Source organism: Rhinolophus hipposideros (genome assembly GCF_964194185.1).
Source record: "Rhinolophus hipposideros genome assembly, chromosome: 8".
Classification (NCBI taxonomy): domain Eukaryota; kingdom Metazoa; phylum Chordata; class Mammalia; order Chiroptera; family Rhinolophidae; genus Rhinolophus; species Rhinolophus hipposideros.
The window spans coordinates 94,722,740-94,741,862 of NC_138054.1; the positions used below are offsets into that span (position 1 = coordinate 94,722,740).

General features: G+C 60.0%; 2 protein-coding genes across 13 annotated transcripts in view; one reads left to right on the top strand and one right to left on the bottom strand.

Moving 5' to 3' along the window:
- Positions 1-326: 326 nt before the first annotated feature.
- On the top strand, positions 327-6,306 carry FAAP20 (FA core complex associated protein 20; the record flags this gene model as incomplete). Of its 2 annotated transcripts, XM_081056821.1 has the most annotated exons (5): positions 327-388; positions 908-1,052; positions 1,150-1,439; positions 5,266-5,344; positions 6,149-6,306. In XM_081056821.1, the coding sequence occupies 4 exons, from the start codon at positions 327-329 to the stop codon at positions 5,336-5,338; spliced, it is 570 nt and encodes a 189-aa protein (XP_080912947.1). In that variant the 3' UTR covers positions 5,339-5,344; positions 6,149-6,306. The 2 variants fall into 2 exon arrangements, with proteins under 2 accessions (XP_080912947.1, XP_080912946.1); XM_081056820.1 differs by lacking the exon at positions 6,149-6,306 and having other exon boundaries at positions 5,266-5,421.
- A 212-nt stretch (positions 6,307-6,518) lies between these two features.
- PRKCZ (protein kinase C zeta) overlaps positions 6,519-19,123 on the bottom strand; it is a 94,719-nt gene continuing 82,114 nt past the window's right edge. For 9 of the 11 annotated variants that reach the window (XM_081056825.1, XM_081056829.1, XM_081056828.1 and 6 more), the window contains 8 exons: positions 16,171-16,257; positions 14,590-14,725; positions 14,299-14,386; positions 13,073-13,192; positions 12,528-12,607; positions 12,057-12,146; positions 8,543-8,658; positions 6,519-8,442 (listed from right to left, as the gene is read on the bottom strand). In XM_081056825.1, the coding sequence (XP_080912951.1) occupies positions 8,355-8,442; positions 8,543-8,658; positions 12,057-12,146; positions 12,528-12,607; positions 13,073-13,192; positions 14,299-14,386; positions 14,590-14,725; positions 16,171-16,257 (805 nt within the window). In that variant the 3' untranslated portion in view covers positions 6,519-8,354. Of the gene's footprint in view, positions 8,443-8,542; positions 8,659-12,056; positions 12,147-12,527; positions 12,705-13,072; positions 13,193-14,298; positions 14,387-14,589; positions 14,726-16,170; positions 16,258-19,123 lie in introns of all 11 variants that reach the window. The other 2 variants (XM_081056822.1, XM_081056831.1) reach the window with 1 other exon arrangement.

Here is a 19,123-nt window from a genome sequence, read left to right on the forward strand (position 1 = left end):
CCAAAGGTTGGGGTCAGGACACCTTCTGCTCTGATAGTGTCACAAGGGGGAGGTCACCTCATGGCCTCAGGAGCAGACCGTGGGGTCCCTGGGGGTCGAGATCCAGAGCGCAGGTGGGAAGGTCGGGTCAGGTTGGGCTGGGGGTCCGGGTCTACAGCGCACGTGCGGCGGGGTTGGGGGTGCTCGGCCGCCAGGCCGCGGTCCCGACCCGGGAGGGGCCGGGGGTTTCCGAGGCGGGGGGCGGGGCCTGCGTCCGGGGCGGGGCCAGGCGGCGGGGCCCCGCGCGCGGGTTCGCTTACTTCCGCCGGACTCGCGGGCTCAGGCGGATGGAAGCGGCGCGGAGGGCGCGGCTGAGGCTGAGCCGCCGGAGGCCGCCCTCGGGGGCCGGGTGAGGCCGGGGTCGGGTCTCGGAGGGACGAGGAGCGAGGGGCGGCAGGGGTGGGGGCCCGCCGGGCCGCGCTGTGGCCGTCGTCACGCTCCCACGTGTTTCCCCGAGCGCGCCTCGGGCCCCTTCCCCGGCCACACTCGCCGGGGCCCTCCCCGCGGAGTGCTCTCCCCGCCGCCCCCCGCCCCCGTCTCCCCCCCCCGTCCCCACCCCCCGCCCCGCCGCCCCCCGCCCCCGCCCCCCGTCCCCCCACCCCCCGTCCCCGCCCCGCCCCCCGCGCGCCGCCCCCCCACACCACATCCCCGCCCCCCCCGCCCCTGTCTCCCCTCCCCCGCCCCGCCCCCCGCGCGCCGCCCCCCCACACCACATCCCCGCCCCCGCCCCCCGCTTTGCTGACTGGCCCCCTCGTTGAGTTCTCAGCACCCCCCGCCGCCCCTCGGGTCTCCCCGCTTTCTCCGACACCCCCAAGCCCGCGGGACTGCTCCCCCCGCTGCGTCCTCACCTCCACCCCCGGCCGCCCAGGTCCCCCGGCCCCCGCCTGGGCTCCCTCCCCGACGGCGACGGCGACGGCGACTGTGCGCGGCTGTGGGCCGAGCTGCTTCGAACCGTGAGCGCGGACGTGGACGTGGACGGCACGGTGCCGCCGCTGCCGGCCTTCCCCGGCCGGGTGCGTGCGCCGGGACCCACGGGGGGCCGCGGGTGGGGGCCTGCTGGCCGGGAGGGGCCGGGGCGCCGCCGACGCCGCCCGACGACGCGTTTTGCAGGAGCCCAGGCGTGGCCCCGAGCGCGCCGCGTCCCTCGAGGTCTTCACTGTGGGATCTGAGACCTTTTCCTGGACGCCTTTCCCGCCGGCCCCCGCGGGAGGCGAGGGCGCAGGTCGCTCCTACCGGGTGGTCGGCGGGGCTGGGGTGCGCCCCGGGCCACCGGCCGGGTCCTGGCAAGGACGCGCCACGCCGGAGCCCCGCGGGATTCCCGACGCGCAGGAGCAGCCCGTGGCGGACCGTGCGCAGACCCTGCGGAGCTGCCCCATGTGCCAGGCCGACTTCGACCCCGGGTGAGTGGTCAGCCTTGGGCCTCCGCTTCCCCCTGCTGCCACGCCCGTGACCCCAGCCACTTTGAGAAGGCTAAGAGGTGCCTGAGCTCCACTTGGGCCTTTTCGAGTTATGTTTCATGCACAGAGTTGGCAGAGCAGCGACTATAAAGATTAGCCCGAGGGCACAGCACTGTAGGTTTGGGGACCCCCCCACAGGCAGCATTCTCCCAGCCACAGCTCAGCACTGCCCGAGGGTAGGGAGCAGCTTCTCTGCTCTAACCCAGCCCATCCTGACGGGGGAGACCTGGGGGGCCGAGACCGCCTGGAGCGCCAGCGGGGCTGTGGGTCCCTGAGCTAATTCCTGTTTAGCCCGCCAAGCACCTTCCCAGTGGTGGGTTGTTTTGCAAATGAAGACTGTGTGTGTGTGTGTGTGTGTGTGTGTGTGTGTACGCACGCACGGTCGTGTGTGCACAGGTGTGTTTTTGTGTTTAAAAAATCCAATGCACGCCTTTATGCCTTATTTTAAGTAGTGGGATGGAATCCAATTTTGCTAAGAAGTTAAACCCAAACTGCCCAGCTTGTGGACTGGACGTCACACAGCCAAGGACAGGCTGTGGGGTCGTGGGGGTCAGTTGGCCCCGAAAGACCTCAGTTGGTTGCAGTGAATGGATAGCAGGTTTCGGGAACTGGACCTGCCCCAGATTTCTTGTGGCCTGGAGATGAGTGCTCCAGTTAAGTGCACTGTCCTTGATCTTTCAGAAGCAAAATAGCCCCAAAGGTGAAAGGAGATTCCAGAACTAGCTGATTAACAAACAGCCAATTAGCTCAATTGGTTAGCGGTGCTCTTAACAGGGTTGCCGGTTCGATCCCCACATAGGCCCCTGTGAGCTGCGCCCTCCACAACTAGACTGAAACAACTACTTGACTTGGAGCTGATGGGTCCTGGAAAAACACTTAAAAATAAATAAAAGTTTAAAAACAACGGCATCAAGGTGGTGTTCCAGACACACAGCACAAACCCGCAGAGACACCCCCTCCCGGCCTCATTCAAAGGTGACAGCACCTCTAATGGTATATCAAAGGCTGGTATATCTCCCAGCCTTTGAGAGCCTGGTGTCAGGGGTGAGCCCAGATGGCACAGCTTGGGGTGGGGGGAGATGACAGTGGTGGTTTGGCAGTGCCTGTGTGCGGGGTGAAGCGGCCCCTGCGAGAAGTCCTAGTAGCACCCTTGGGAGAATTTGCAGACCATTTCCAGAGCCGGTGCGGCACTACCCGCCTCTTACCTCCTGGTCTTCTGGGGTCGTTGAAAGCTGCCTAGTGACTCGGTTGGCGATTCTGGTGAAGCAGTGAGTGGAAAAATGAAGCCTTCTGACTCCTGTATGGAGAAACCCAGGCTCAGAAGCCTGAAAGGTTCCTGCTGCAGTCAGAGCGCCCCCACCCCTTGTCAGGTTCTGGGGGCCTTTGTCCTTGGACTGTCTGAGAAAAGGGTCTCGAAGACAGAGACATTAAAGAGGCAAAAACAGTTCCAGTTTTGAGCTTTTAAAGCAGTTAAATGAAATCTTGGCAGAGTGCCTGCATTTTCCCAAAGTAGGTGTGAGCACGGGTGGGTCCAGGTCTCAGCGTGTCTGGAATGCTTCTAGCACGTTTTTCCATCTGATTATGCGGGGGAGAGAGAGTATGAGGCCCAGAACACACCCCCAAGGCCGCAGCAGTGACTGGGGAGATGACAGGAGTCCCCTGTCTCGGAAACAAGGTCCACCTGCCATAGGACGAATGCTCTGGGACCAGGGCACAGGCCGGGCCACAGGATGGCCCAGTTTAGCCGCTGGACACAGCAACTGCACTGTCATATTGTCTCGTGACTGTCCCCAGAAAAATGCTTGTAGTGATTCTCGGGAGCCAGAAGCGTGGCTGCCCTTCAGGCTGGCGGCAGCGGTGGTTCTCCTGGTGGAGCGAGAACTTGAGAGGCTGAGCACGCAGGACGAGCTGACCGGTGTCATTTTCCTCCACGTGTCAGCGTTTTCCGGGTCACTCAGAAGTGTTTTATTCTTTGGTGTGATGGACTCGACAAGCCATGTGTGAAGTGCTGTCCCCTGAAGACCTCTTGCTACTGAATTCAGTGACCACGTGGGTTTGTGCTGGCCGTGAGTCCTGCGGGCGGTTGGAAAGATGGGCTCCCACCGGCCAGACGTGGAAACCAGAACCTGAGTTGTGTGTGTCCCCGTCGGTGCGGCTGTACCAGCTCAGTGGCCCTGTCCACGTTCCAGCCACTGGAGGTGTTGGCTGAGTCCCCTCTCCCGCAGCCGTGCCAGCCGTCCACCTCCACACGTTGGGTTTCAGATGCGACGACGAGGTGGGACTGTTGTGATGCGAGCTGAAGCAGAAGCCGTGTGTGACAGATCCAGCCGAGACGAAGCTTTGTCACTGGGAGCAGTCTGAAGGAATCCCAGAGGCTGCCCCTACCCGAGGGACACCGCCTGGAAACCTCTGGGCAGGATGACCCAGCTCCAGATCTTAGAATCTTCTGGCAGCTTTAGAGAAGGCTTGGGGGGGGGCTGGTTCCGAGGACGGGCTGAGTGGCCCCAGGGACCTCAGAACACACTGGCCAGGGTCTGCAAACATGGAGAAGCCGGCTGAAGGCCACCAGAACCGCTTGGGCCCGAGCGCAGCAGGGTGTTGGCTGTGGGGCCAGGCCGGGTGAGAAGCTGGCACTGTCCTTGCCGGTGGGGCTGTGGCCCTCAGCCCTCTCGGTCGCTGCACCTTGCAGCAAACGGAAGTCTTTTAGACTCAATCCAACAACGCTGGAGCTCCAGGGATGGGCCTTTCCAGTCTGGCCAGTGAACTTGGGCACTTGACCAGGATGGCCCTGGAGGTGGCCCGTCCTGGGAGGTCCCTGTGAGCAGGGGGGGTGTCTGGGCTGGCGGGCACACCACCTCCCTGGCCGCGGCCGGGGGCATTTCTGGGAGGCCCCGGGTGGGCCTGAACTGGCCTCTCTGCCTGGCTGCTGAAAGGGAGCCCGGGTGACTGATGGGGAAAGCTGTTGGGGTGAGACTGGTGAGGTGTGTCCTACTGTGCAAGGTGCAGGTGGGGTCCCTGGCTGCCATGACACCTGGACGGCGTCGGGCTGCCAGAGCAGAGCAGAACCTAAGGGTCAGGGGCGCCCCTTCCATGCGAGTCCCGCCCTGGAGGGGTCATCCCCCAGGGCCACATGGAGCCCCCAGAGACTGGGCAGAGCTGACCAGTTCTCCCCCGGGGGCTCAGTCCCTCCATATCAAGGAAACAAAATTCCCGAGCCTGGACTGCACTCCCCACCTTCATCCGGGCAGCATCCTTCTTGCTGCGACTTTTTTGGGTGGCCAGGGGGGTGGTTTTGAGACAGATGCCCTGGTTATTGTTGATGCCAATGCCCCTGATGGATTTGTCCCTTGACCTTCACACCTGGTGGAGGGGCCTTGACCTTGCGCTGCTGCCATCAGCTAGGTTCTCTCTCGGGCACAGCTGTCCCCAGGCGCCTGAGGTTCTCAAGCTGAGCAGTTGCCAGAGTGCCCTGGGGGCTCGTGATGCGGTGCCCCTAGCCTGAGAGCGCGCCTGACGAGGTCTCCCAATGGCACCTGTCCAGGGTGCACTCAGAACCGTTGACCCAAGAATAGGGTCTGGAGAGGCCTTTCCTGATTGGTGTGGCCCCTGCCTCGTTTCCAACTAGCCGTGGAGACGCGTCAGGGTTCCTCCGCCGGCCACGCTTTGGTACCGTTGTGACTGCCCGGGAAGGGTGTGAAAGCACACCACGGAAGCCCTGGCCAGGGGTCCCCTCTGTGGGTGACTGAGTGACCGTCTCTCTTCCTCGCAGGCTGGCCCAGCTAGACATTGATAGCCATCTCGCTCAGTGCTTGGCAGACAGCACAGAAGACGTGGTGTGGTGAGCCATGGTGAGCCGCCGTGCCCTCGTCCCTGCAGGCCCCCTCCCCTCCACCCGACACATGGAAAAGCTGTGTAGTAAACCTGTTACTGCAAACCGCTTGTCGTGTTCTCCTTCTCCTTCTGTTGAAACCAAAACCGTGGATCCTTTTTCTTTCTTGGCTTACGCTCAGCAGAGGGACTGGCTGTGGTCAGAAAGCAGACTGGTGCTCGGGCCAAGGCTGGGCAGGCCAGCCGATGGGTTGGGAGCTGAACTGGGCATGCGCATCTGACTGGGCCCGTTTGGCACAGGTGGCAGGCTGGGGCAGCTTGCTGTCACTCCTGTGTCCATTCCTCAGAGTGCTGCTGGGGTGAGGAAACTCACGGGACGGTGCCCTGGGACCCTGCCATCGGCCAGCCAGCAGGGGAATCGGCAGCTCCCGCTGGAACAAGATTTATGGGGCTGGAACTGGCAGAGGTGCCATGGGCAGCGGCAGGCCAACAGGCGACATCTCAGCCTCAGGCTTGCGCAGGCTTTCAGGGCCGGGGAAGGATGAGCAGGAGTGTCGGCGGCTATGCCCCTCCAGTGTTGGTCTGCCAGGTTCTGAAAGAGCCGGGCTTCGGTGCCAGCTCCGCCTGACACCCTCATCTCCGTCTCAGCCATGGAGGTGGGAGGGGGCCGATAGGAAGTCCCAAGATTAACTTGCAGAAGGCCCTATTTTCCTTTCAAAAATGACCCCACACCAGCCATGAAAAGATGTGGAGGGAACTTAAATGTAAGTTACCAAGTGAAGGGTGCCAACCTGAAAAGGCGACATCCTGCGTGATCCCAACAGATTCTGGAAAAGGCACAACTACAGAGCTGCCAAAAAGGTCACTGCTGTGTTGGAGGAGCAGAGGGGGACAGTGGAGCACAGGGATGTCTGGGGCAGTGGGACAAGTCATCCGACGTTTTGTCCAAACCCACAGGACCTACAACACGAAGTAAACGGGGGCCCTGGGTGCTGGTGACAGGTCAGTGCAGGTGTGTCAGCTGTAGCATGTGCACCCTCTGCAGACGCTGACGGAAGCGGGGGGACGGGGACATGGGACATCTCTGGCTTTCCCCTCAATTTTGCTGTGAACCAAAAACGGCTCTAATAAATGGCTTCAAAAACCTCTGCTTCCTGGAAACACCTACTTTTAATGAAAATAACAGTAAGTGTTGTCATTAACGTCTTTAACAGATGTGCAAGGACACGGACGGCCTTGGCCGAGGGTGAGAATATCCACAGGAGGACGGCCACGGCCCCGCTAACTGTACAGAAGCACACGGCGGATTGACCGCTTTACAATCGTGACCTCACCAGTTCCCGCCAAGCATCTCGAACGTGCGCGCACACACGTAACGAGCTGCTTGCCAGCGCCAGGATGTCTGATCCCGTCTCACTTCAGTACATGTCACCTCTCATTTATAAAACACATGGCTGTGCATGAACACCGCCCCTGCACGGGGAGCATGGCGTCCTGCACACGCCTTGCACGCGAGTAAGCACGCTGGCCGCCGGGAAGCTTCTTGGCGACCCCCGCACTGAAGTACGCGTGTTGCACTTGGACAGATCCCAGGCCTCGGTCCTCACTGAGGAAAGACACTGTCACTGCCCGACGCAGCAGGAGGAAGGGGGCTCTCAGGTGGTTGGTTAGCCCTGCCTGGGCACCCAAGGTGTCCCTCCCCGGGTGATGTCAGCACGTCCCAGCGCTCTGCTCACCTGAGTGACCGCAGAGCCCTCAGATTAGGGCTCCGCCTCCCCACCAGCTAAGACCCAGAGTTGGTTCTCGGGTTCTGCCCTGTGGTCCCTGATCTCGGCCTTTGGGGGGCAAATCTTCCTGGTGACACTTGACGGCTGGGAGCACTGCTTTTCTGTCACAGCAGTGGCTCCTCCGTTTTCCCTTTTCTAAACCATAGTCTTCCTCAAACCGCCAGCCACACGGGGGAGAAAAGTGAGCCTCAGCCTGTTGCAGAGGCCCAGAGGGGACATGGCAATAGAGGCCGAGGTCACGTGAGGGACGTTTGGGAACTCGGTGTCTGAGGAGCCCTCTCCCGCCCTCTGTGGGGCTCGTGTCACACCTGACGTGTGAGGGACTGGAAAACCCATGACTTGCGTCTTTCTAGAAAGCCTTTGGTTCGTCTTGTCCCCACGAAGCCGCCTAAGGAGGAGGTGACTGGGTGACACCTACCACCTCAGGAGAGTGCAGTGCGTCCGTGGGCATTCTGGGTTCACTGTCCTGCTTTAAGGCGAGGGCGCATCTACACATCTTTGCAAATTTTCTCAGCATCATCATTACCGTTAAAAACATTTTCCAAAAATCTACGTAACAGAAGACATCATTAGGCACTGCTTTGTGTTTTCAGAAATATATTTTGAGCAGATCTAGTTTTCAGCTTTTTTTTTGGTGTACTGGTGCTTTGGTGAGCAACGTTTTCGAATCTGTCACCCATTTTCCTCATCCTGATCCCACGTGGGTAGGGGGTGACTGACTTCTGCGTTAAAGCACGCGGTCACGTACATGCTCAGAGTGAAAACACCTGTTAAATGTTAACAACAGGAACTTACCAGGATTTAGAAAATGTTCCGAATTTGTAAAAATTCTTTGTCAGTGTGTCCCTGCAGGCACTTCAGCTCCCGTCCCCAGCCCCCTCTGCACACGCCGCACGCCGCCTCCGCACGTGTGGCTAAGCTGGCAGGTGCCACATGCGGAAAAAAGGCAGCAAAGGGAGCGTCTACATCACCGGCACATTTTATTCCTCGGGACATTACAGGTAACTCCTGGAGGAGCAGGTCAGTTCTGTTCTGTGCAAAGTGTGCACCTTCGAAATCGTGGCTCGTCTCGTCTCTCCCTGACGCAGGCACAAGCAGCAGACGCCTCCAGCGTGAGGCCGCCCTGCTCCGAGCGCCGTGGACACCCGGGCCCGCCCTCCGTGGCGGCGCCCAGCTGGCATGCATGCGCTGTGGTTAGGACAGTTAGGGGTCAATCAGACATGTCCACGGCGGAGCGGACGCCTCACACGGACTCCTCGGTGGACAGCAGTAAGGGGTTGATGTACTCGAAACCTTCGAACTCGGACTGGTCGATCCTCTTGATGACGGCCCTGTGGGCACAGGCAGAGGGCGCCGCTACTGGTCGGCCCGCGACACCTCCCTCCCAGCCCGCTGCACACGGGGGTCCCCTTGCGGGGCCGCAGGGCTTACTCATCGTCGGGGGTCAGCTGCACGGGCTCGCTGGTGAACTGCGTGTCGAAGTTGTCCAGCCCATAGTCGTCGGTGATCTGCGGCTGGAACGGGGGCAGCGCCTGCTTCTTCTCCAGCTTCGGAGACAATGCACAAGGCAGGCACGTCAGCCAGCGTTGCGTCCTCTAATGGCCTCAGTGCCTGCACACTCCCACCACACGCATCAGAAGGTGCTCACGTTTACACACTCCTCGCTGGCGTGCCAAGCGGGCCCAAGCCCGCAAACGCCCACAGGTCCCCATCCAGGTGCCACGCGATGGGAGGGTGGCCGCCGAGTGGTCATGAAGGTGACCCAGCCCACCCCAGCTCGCAGCCCCTCCCCCCATCCCCCCACCTGCATCTTGGGGCCCAGGGCGTTCAGGACGCCAGTACTAACCACAGGAACAACTGGGCCTGGAAGCCTGAAAACGGTCGCTACGTTCTGGGGACTTACAAAGAGTGAAGCTGGGGATGGGAATGAGGGCGTCACAGAAACACGAGTCCGGCCCACGTGATGCCCGACAGGTATCAGGGATGGGCCAGCGAGGGAGCCCGGACACGAGCAGTGTCCACGGCCAGGCCACAGAGTGGAGACACGCTGGTGTGTGTGCACCCGTGTGTAAGCCCGGAGTGTGTATGTGAGATGCCACCTGGCAGGGATGGGCCACAGCCAGGGCAGCATTATGGGGACACAGGCACTCCCTTTATTCATTCCTTTTCACCTTTCATATCAATTATGTATTCTTTTATCAGTAGGAAATGCTGTGATAAAAAATGGGAAAGGAGGGAATTTCGTAAACCATTCTCCCTGCCTTAGGTCTCAGCTGCTTTAAAAGACGTGACAACAAGTCAGAGCCGACCACAATGTAGCACAGCCATGTGCTCGCCGGCCCCCCAACCCTCTCCTCACCCCTGCCCCCGGCCGCATCGGCTGCCCTCCGAGAGTGGCCCACTCGTCAGCGTCACCTCTTTCCTCAGTCAAAAGCAGTGAACAGGAACGGTGCCGCCCTGCAGGGGCGCTCCTGTGCAGGCTACGCCCAGGTATGCTTGGTGGCACCAGAAAGGTCGCTGGAAGGGGCCCAGGGAGTCCGCCATGGTGCCGGGGGCTCAGTTCTGAGGTGGTGGCCTGAAGGCGGTGAGGGGAGGGGCACAGCCACGCCAAGGCCCCAGTGGGGGAGGAAGGAAGGGTCAGGGGTGACTGCCAGGTCTGCCTCCAGAGGCAGTGGTACCCAAACCACGGTCCTGCTGAAGACAAAGAAACTGGGGCAAAGTAGGAGACTTCTTCCTAAAGTCCCCAAGGGGCTGACGGGGGAGTGGGGGGGGGTGACAAGACAGCAGGCAGGCCCCCAGGGCAGCAGGGGAAGTAGGGGGAAGGGGAAGCCAGCTGGACCTGAACCTGGCCTCGGCGGCAGTGGGGCGATTCTGGAGCCAGGACCCAGGTTTGTGGAGAAGACCGTGGGCCTCAAAGGATTTACACACTAATTTTTCAGGGGCTACATCCGGCGGCCAACGGAAGGACGCCAGACCCGTGAGGCGCTGGGACATCCTGAGAACGGGCCTACGGAGGTCAGACGCCGATGCAGAACCCACAGGCGGGGTCTGCCTGGAGCCGCCCATCAAGCCACTCTCATTCTGTGTTTGCCCAGAGGACGTGGAACATTCCAGCAAAGAGCCAGACACCATACAAAACGCCACTGCAGGTCGACGAATAACCACCTAGAAACCCCAAAACCGAGACGTGGAGTCACCAGACCCGGACCACTGGCAGCTCAGTGTGAATGCTCAGGCGGGACCAGCTGGGCCTCGCAGCCCACGTTCATTCTGAGGTGTTCCAGACCCAGGAGAACGTCAGCGCCAGGGAAACTCCATCGTTTGGGGCCGGCCAGCAGGGGTGGCCTGGCCTTCAGGGGACAAGAATCGAGGGACGGGACACAGGACAGCAGAGCGGTGTCAAGGCGAGGGGCTTCCGGGCTGGGCAGCGGGACCACAACCCCCACTTTGCCAAAAGGCTTCTTCCCCTGTCTCCATGTCCCCTCACAGAAAACAACCCTCCTCAAGTCCTCCTCAAGCTCCGTGAACAGGAACAGCCACCACCGGGGCACCACCAGGGCACCACCAGGGCACCACCCACTCATAGAGGCCCAGGGTGGCCGTGTACCCCTCACGCTCTGTCAGGCACCACTGGGCTCATTCAGAGTCTGCATGTGGCAGAAACACTGTCCAGAAAAGAGGGCACCACCGCTTCACACCCAGCCATCAGCCCTCACCCCTCCTTCCTGGCTCATGGTTCAGACAGGATTTAGGGGCATGGCTGGCACCCAGGCCGCACCCAAGGACAGGCTTTTCAGCAAGGATGCAGTGACCAGAAGTGACCAGATGCCACCTTCAGGGGACACGGCGCCACAGGCCACGAGGGCTCTCTTCGAGGCCTGCGATCTGGCTGGAGCCCATGGCTGTGTGGGAGCTGTACTTACTGGAACCCTAAACCTGAAAGGTCAAGGGTCAGACCAGTGTGGGCACCAGGCAGGAGACAAGCCTGAAGGTGGAAGGACGCCCACTGTGACTAACCACAGCCTGGCGGCGACACCGCTCTGGGCCAGGTGTGCCTGAGCTGTGGGGCAAGGGTTACAGAGCAGAGTCCTGCTTTCTTCTGCCGTGTGTGAGCAGAACAACGACATTAAATGAAGAAATCTAATCGGTCTCAAAAAGCATTGACACGCTGAACACCGTTTTTCACTGCTGCCCCTAAAACTGCAGGGGCAACAGTGTCAGATTCTGCTCTGCAATCGCCCAGCTGGGCCTGACGGCCACACGTGGGTGGGGGTGATGCATGTCCTGACTGCTTCTCCCACCCCGACCAGGGTCCCAGGAACCGGGGGCACCTGGCTGCGCCCCCAGCCCTTCAAACGCACAGATGAAAGTCCTGTGCATGGAAAGTATCAGCCACCAGAGGAGTGATGTCACCTCCGAGAGACGGAGGGAAAAGCCCCAGAGTGGGCTTTCGTCCCACCTAGTCCAAGCTGAAGTTCCACATTTACTGAATTAACTATATAGATTTTTTCCCCTCAAAAAGCCCACGCTTTCAAGTTACACTTCAGTAAGTCTGAACTGTTCATATATTTTCCAACGGATTAGGCTCTGTTCTCCTCTAATACCAGGACCTCAGCATTAAAGGCAAAAAGGGCTTCAAGTCTTTGCTCTCGGCGGGTCAAGAACACCAGGTTTTGGGAAGCCAAACAAAACGCCCTTCTCTGGGCCGGTCCCACCTGCGTGGCCCCCCACAGGACCAGCAGAACACAAGGCTCCCAGGGCCACCAGGCGCCATCCCTGGGACCTGTCCCACCCTTCACTCTCCTTCGGTCACATGTGAGTTCCCAGACCCCTCCCTCAGAAGGAGCCCCCCACAGCCTCCAGCCCGGCCCTCCCTGCTGTGTCACCGTCAGTCATCGTATCACCGTCACTGCAGGGAGATGAGGTGGCTGCTGGAACGCCTTACCAGGTCCCAGTCTATGCTGCGGAAGAAGGCGTGAGACTTGATGTCGGAAAATCCGGTCTGTGGCCGGCAGCCCAGCCTCTCTTTGGGGTCCTAGAGGTCAGAGTTTAAGTAAGGACAAGTCAGCTTTCACAGCCCCCACGCAGCCCCGCACAGCCAGCCCTGCCAGCATGGGGCCGCCTGCCTCCGACTGGGGAGGCCAGGGCCTCAGTGGCCTGCAGGGCAGGATCAGACCACCCTTCACCAAACACCTCCCCAGCACGGTGGCCTAATTTCTCACTGTTCTGTCTTGTCACGTGTGAATAAAAATCCACGATTCACAGGACAGAGCTCGAGTGAGGAAACACAGGCTCCCATCACACCGAGGTGTCCCAGAGTTGACACTGAAAATGGCACTGAAAACACCTAGGCCCCTGTGCACAGGTGGCCCGAGCCAGGCCCCCGGATGAGTCCATCTGGTGGCCACGGGCGTACCTTGTTTAAAAATCCTTTCAAGACGTGGGAGGCTTTGACGGAGAGGAATCGGGGGATCCGGATGGGCTTCTCCAGGATAACTGCAGATGTGGGGTCCCGGTGAGAAGCCACGCCCTTTGCTGTGCTCCCCGAGTGCGCTCTGCCCAGCAGCGAAGGCGCCACGCGGGCGGAGGGGCTCTGGGAAGCCACCCAAGCGGGAGCGTCGGGCATGCTTTGGGGCGCTGGACCCCCTCCCTTCCCACAGCCGAAGGCCCTGATCACGCATGAACCAGCGGCGTCCCCATGTACACGCAGCTCCGCACATGGCCACCAGAGGGTGCCATGGGGACAACCAGGCCCAGATCCCAGGGGCAACAAAGGGGGCTCAGGGCCAGGTTCCCTGCTTCAGATGGCCAGGAGCCCGCTGGGGATAGGGAGGGGCAACGCGCTCCGCGGGCACGGCAAAGGGCAGGGTGTCCGACTCCCACGCGGCCTGTGAGAACCAGCCTGGCCCGACCTTTTGGAGGTGCAGGGACCAGCCTGGGGACCGTCCCCACCACTGTCACCTTGGAATAGGTAATCCTCAGTGTTCATGTCGGGGTTGTCGGTGACAATGTCGAAGGGCGAGCGCCCGGCCATCATCTCAAACATCAGGACGCCCAGCGCCCACCAGTCCACGCTGAACCCTGCAAGACACAGCCTGTCACGCCGGTCGACCCGCTGCGGCCAGGTTGTCACAACACGTCCAGTCGAGTCGTGGGGGCAGCGGGTGTCCCCACCCTCTCCTCCGTCCTGGGGACACTGGTGTTCATCTTACAGTGGCAGAGCTGTTTCACACCCTGGCCAGGAACCCTCCACGTGGCACTGTGCCAGCCCCCCAGATTGTCACCTGGCCTTTTAACTCAGCATGTGGCACCTCCGACCACACAAACATGTAAAATGGAGCCAGTCTGTGGGACAGCTGTCCTTCTCGCGTCTCCTCGTATTTACCTAAGCTTGAAAAAGCCCTCTCTCTAAAACTGCGAAAATACTGTCCTACGTGTCACTGCTTTGGTTTAATGTTTGAATCCAGCGGATCTGTCAGGGACGTATTTCAGGGCATGGGCAGCGAGCGGGAGGCTGTGACTGCAGTTCTGCATGTCCGTGGTGGCCAGCTGTCCCCCAACCCCGAGGCTCAGGGGTCTCAGCACACACAGATCCCCACACCGGGCCAGGTTCCACCATCTGCTGTCCTCCTCTGGCTACTAAGTGACGTCCACCACAGTGGCCTCCTGGTACCCAGTTATAAGAGGAAAGGTACTGCCCACCTTGCCTCCCCCACTTTCTAAGAAAATGCTCAGAAGCATTTGATGGCATGTCTGCAACGTGCTTTACCAAAAACATGAGCACACATGTGTGGGGTGTGCACACGTGTACACTAGGATCGCATCTCGGTTCCAGAGCGAGAAGAGTGGCAGAGCGCACTGTTTCCGTGGGTGCTGGTCGGCACTCCCCCCGCGTGGTTACGGCTTTGTTTGTCCCCCGGCCGCACCCACTGACTCAGGACACCCAGACCCCTGGTTTGTCTCTGCTGCTTCCTCACCCCTTGGAGCTCCTTGATAAGAGGAACCCTGTCCAGTGTCCCCCACCAGGCACACTCGAGTGGACACAGGGCTGCAGGGGTCGAATGAGGGTGGAGGCCAGATGCGGACATGGGCTGGGAATGAAGTGAGGTGTGTGCATTTCAGGTGTAATTTGGTCAACAAAGCCCCTCCCTGGTGTGGCCCCTGACCCCCGGCAGTCCCCCCCTCACCGTACTCCTCTCCCCGCAGGATTTCTGGGGCGATGTAATTTGGGGTTCCGCAGAAAGTGCTCGTCGTGTCCCCGGGGCCCAGGCCTTCCTGTGGGGACAAAGTGAGTTACCAGGAGGAAGGAAAACCTCCAGATGTCACATGCCTCAGAGAGAACCAACACAGGACAGGTGAAGTGGGAGGTTCCTGGGCCTGGTCATCCTGGAGCCGAGGCAGCCAGTCAGTCAGCATCTGTGCCCCAGACCAAGCGGGGCCGTTGGGGGGCCGGGGCCCGGGGGTGTGGGGCTGCGTGCCTTGCACATGCCGTAGTCCGTGAGCTTGATGTGGCCGTCGGCGTCCAAGAGGACGTTGTCCAGCTTCAGGTCTCTGTAGATGATCCCTCTGTCGTGCAGGAAGTTGAGAGCGATGCAGATCTCGGCCGCGTAGAACCTGGGGGCAGGACACCCGTCCTCAGCAGCAGACCCCCTGAGGAGCCTGGACGAGAGGCCCGTGCACACAGCACGAGCTGGAGGGGCCGCCGACCCCCACCCCACATCAGCCGTCCCCGTGTCAACACCCCAGGCATTAGGGCACACGCAGAGCAAGACGACAAGACACCACCTCACACCCACGAGGATGGCTCCTGTCAGACAAACAGGAAGCTAGTGCTGGCGAGGACGTGGGAAGCGGGAACGGGGGGCCCTGTCGCCGGGCAGTAAAGTGGAGCAGCCGCCAGCGGGGAGGCTCCTCAAACACTTAAATGGAGAGTGACCACGTGACCCAGCAATCCCGCTCCGAACGCAGGGTCTCTAAGAGATATCTGCACACTGTGTGCACAGCAGAAAAAAGGTAGAAGCAGCCCTCATGTTCATCTAACAGACGGACAGACAAGCAAACCGTGGTCCATCCACACATGGAATGTTCCTCAGCTGTAAGGAGGAAGGAGACCCTGTCACGTACCACAACACAGACGGGCTTTGTGCTGAGAGACATCAGCCAGTCACAGGAGGACAGACACTGTGACTTCACTCATACCCGGTTCTGGAGGAGTCAGATTGACAGAGACAGAAGGGAGGGGGTGGGAGCAGATGCTGGGGCAGGGCTGAGGCGTGTTTCATGGGGACCGGTGCAGTTTAGGAAGATGGAGAGTTCTGGAGACCATGGTGAGGGGCAGACACAACGGTGTGGAAACGCTTCATGTCAGAGCTGTGCACCCGGAAGTGGTCAGCTCGGTCACTGCACGTTATGTGCACGTCACACAATTACAAAGGAAAAACGTGTGTGGAGGGTGGTCTCCTTGATTTATTACCTGCGCTTCCAACCCGCATGGAATTTTTTTAAAGTGAGGAAATGAGGAAAAGGGAAAACAGGAAAGAGCGAGGGAGTGGAAATAAACGCCCCGCCCCCACTGCCTGTGAGGCCTGAGGGGAAAGGAAGAGGTGAGTGTCCTTCGGAGTCATCTACAAAGAAACGGTGATCGTCTTTCTCCCAGTGCCCAGCAAACCCCTGCTTTGCATCTGTGCCACACATAATAGGAAGCAGGGTGGCCCGCCATCCACTCAGGCGAATTTATAGTCAGAACTTGTCTCCCCACTTTGGAAACACAGAGGGCAAAGCCACAGCAGCGCCAGCCCACAAAACACCCACTTCTTTTGGACCAGGGATGACGCTGGCATGCTGCTCCTGCAGGAACAGGGTCTGACTGGTCTGGGGCTCGGAGGCCCCGCCCACGTTCACGCCCCGAGTGGCCCTAAAATTTGTCACACGCGGGAGAAAGCAGGGCACACATTTCCCCCAGACTTCACCTCCTTCCTTCAGCTCATTGCTGACCTCCCCAGGAAGGTTCCGCATGCCCGTCCCTCCCCGGGGCCCATGCCCACCTGGCCAGCACCCACCTGGCGTGCTCTTCTGGAAGTTTCCTCTGTCTCTGCATGTGGAACATGAGATCCCCACCGTTGACATACTCTATGACCAGGAACAACCTGGGGCAGAGAGGGTGACGGAGGCGAGGTCACGGGCGGCCAGTGCCACCTGAGACACACTCACCACGAAGATGCCGTCACTGAGAACCCTCCCAGGAGTTACTCTTGCTGGTAGCCAGTGACCTGTTTACTTTTGCTGCCATGTCAACTCCTGAGTGGCCAAAGACAGACACAAGCCGGGTCATGTGACCTGCTCCCGGGGTCAGTAGAGAATGCAGCCCAGACTGGAAAGGGAGGCTGTGGCCGACGCAGAGCTCTGAGCCCGTCATTGAGGCGTCATCCTGGGGACGCCCAGCGACCCTGCCATCGGCCCAGTTCTGACCCGGATATAGTAAGACTCAGAAACCACAACTTTCATCCACTCGTTCATTTCATCCAACAGATACTAGCTCTCCTAGCAGTGCCAGGCCCACCTTAGGGTAAAAAAGGTAAACATAAGGCAGGGGAAGTGGCCAGAGGCCCAGTGGGGGACGGGAGGCCTCCCCAGGTCACAGAGGCCTGGACGGCGGGAGGCAGGGGTTGGGCAGAGCTGCCGGACCACGCTGACGGCCAAGGGGACCAGCCCGGCACATGGGAGGAAACGCCAGGAGAGGAGGTGGCCAGGTGCACAGGCCAGGTGACAACGGGCCGGTGACAGGTCAGGTGACAGGCCAGGTGATGGGGATAAGGTCCAGTGAATGACTGCTGTGGCCACTGAGTCTGAATGACCCCAGGGAGGGGACAGTGGGCGGGTGGAGGAGTGAAGGGGGTGCTCTGTAGCAGGTGGGACACGGATGGCTTGGCCTGGCCGTGTGGTGGCCTGGAGGGGCCAAGGCAGAGCTGACAGGACTGCGGGGGGACGTGGTCGCTGGGACCGGACACTGTGGGGCCGCAGGCCCAGGAGGGGTCCAGCAGGGCTGATCTGGCCATGGCGAGTCTGGGGAGCAGTCAGGGGGCAGCTGGGGTCACGCCAGGGCTGCCGTGACCCTGGTATTTAAAGAACCGAGACCCGCTAGTGTCATCAGATGCACACAGAGCCCTTCAGGTCTCCAGACAATTTACCACGAGGTTTCTTTCTGGGGAAGATCTTTCTTGCATTTAATAAGATTCCATTTTCAAAATTAAATTCCACCCAATTTCCCAGAAATACCCTGTGGAGGTGGATTTTTAGGTCACGGGCTCCTCTGGGGTGTCCTGGGAGGCAGCAGCCGTGCAGGAGGAGGGGAGGGGGAGCGATGCCCAGTCTTCAGTTCGCACAGGCTCCGCCGCACCCACAGTACCACCACTGGTTCTCCAGAGCCGTAGCCACTCTCGGCTTCCCGGGTGTCGGCAGTGGCCCAGGGGGACAGAGGTCACTGGACACAGAGCCAGTGAACGGGAGCTTCTGATTACTATTCAGACCAGAAACAACTAAACAAGCGAATATGCAGAGATGGGAAACAAAGCCTCACTACTGAGCGAAGACCCAGACCCAGAGGGCCTGGGGGTGCCTTCTGGAAGAAAAGCCCAGAGTTGGCTGGGGGCCATTCATCCTTTCTCTTCCTTCTGTCCCCGCCTCCAGAGGACACGGCTGGAAAGGGTCTAGTGGCCTTGACCTTGCCACGGGCAGCCCGCCCTCACACCAGCGTGAGAGACGGCGGTACTTACTATCTGGCCCTTCCCAGAAAAGGTTTGCCGACCCCTGGGATAACCATGACGATGACAAACGACAGCTCGTGCGGCCTCACTGACCGTCTGGCACTCTCCTAAGCACAGGCTCTCGTTTAACCGTCAACCAGCAGGAGGGACCTAAGGCCTAAACAAAGAAATGCACAGATTCTGGGAAAAACGGCGCTACGGTGCCGAAGGAAGCTGAGAAACATAAGGGACATCTGAAAACCGGGAAAAGGAGAAGTAAAGCAAGTTTCCTTGTGTACCCAGAGCAAAGCCTGTCTTGGGAAGCTCAGGGAGAACCGTTTCTTTACAGGTTGAGCTGGACTGTGGCTGCCACCTGTGGCCCTAGGTCCCAGGGCCTTCACAACCCAGGAATTCGTGTAGCTTGCGACACCGATGAACCTCCAATCACAGCGGAGTGTTTTCGGATAAACCTTAAAATGACTAATGCTACTGACACTTCTGCTGAGCAAAGCTCCAGCAGACCCAAGCGGTGCTGACTCATTCTGACGACCACGATACGTGTGACTCAGATGAGCTGCTGTAACAAAATGCCCAGATGACTGTGTCTGAGCAGCCGAAGTTCACCTGCGCCACACGTGATTCCACACCTGGTCCTTCCATGGCGGGCGGCCGCCTGCAGCCAGGGGTGGTAAAGAGCCACACCGTTCACGCCTGGCCTAGGAGTGGCACTCATCTCTTCCCCACTGCCCCTGGGTCTCACGGTCTAGTGGAGGCCTGGGACAGTTCTCGTACTCTGAGGCCAAACTCCCAAAGGCACGCCTCGCCCGGAGGGGAAGGAAGCAATCCCTGCGGCCAAGATAGCAGGTTACGTTTCCTCAATACTTAAAAAAATGTGCAAGAAACAGTGAAAAGTAGAGAAATAGCATTCCTCCTATTTTACAGATGAGGAAACTGAGGCACTGGCAGGTTGGTATCTTCCCCAGGACCGCACAGTTACTGTCTAGGAAGAGCCGACATCAGACGACCTAATGAATCCAGAACCCACACTAGGCAACCCCACTTCCAGTCACGTCCCCTCATCATGGGGGTGGCCGTCCCCCAGTGGAGCTGCTGGAGGGGGAGGAGGAGCAGTGGGCCAGAGGTAAGGAGTCGTCCCAGGAGAGACGCTCAGGGAGAGGGAAAGACGGTCAGGGTAAGTGTGCAGACCAGGAGGAATGACCAGGAAGGCAGCTGATGTCCTAAGGAACAATTGACGGTCAGAAGCGCCCCC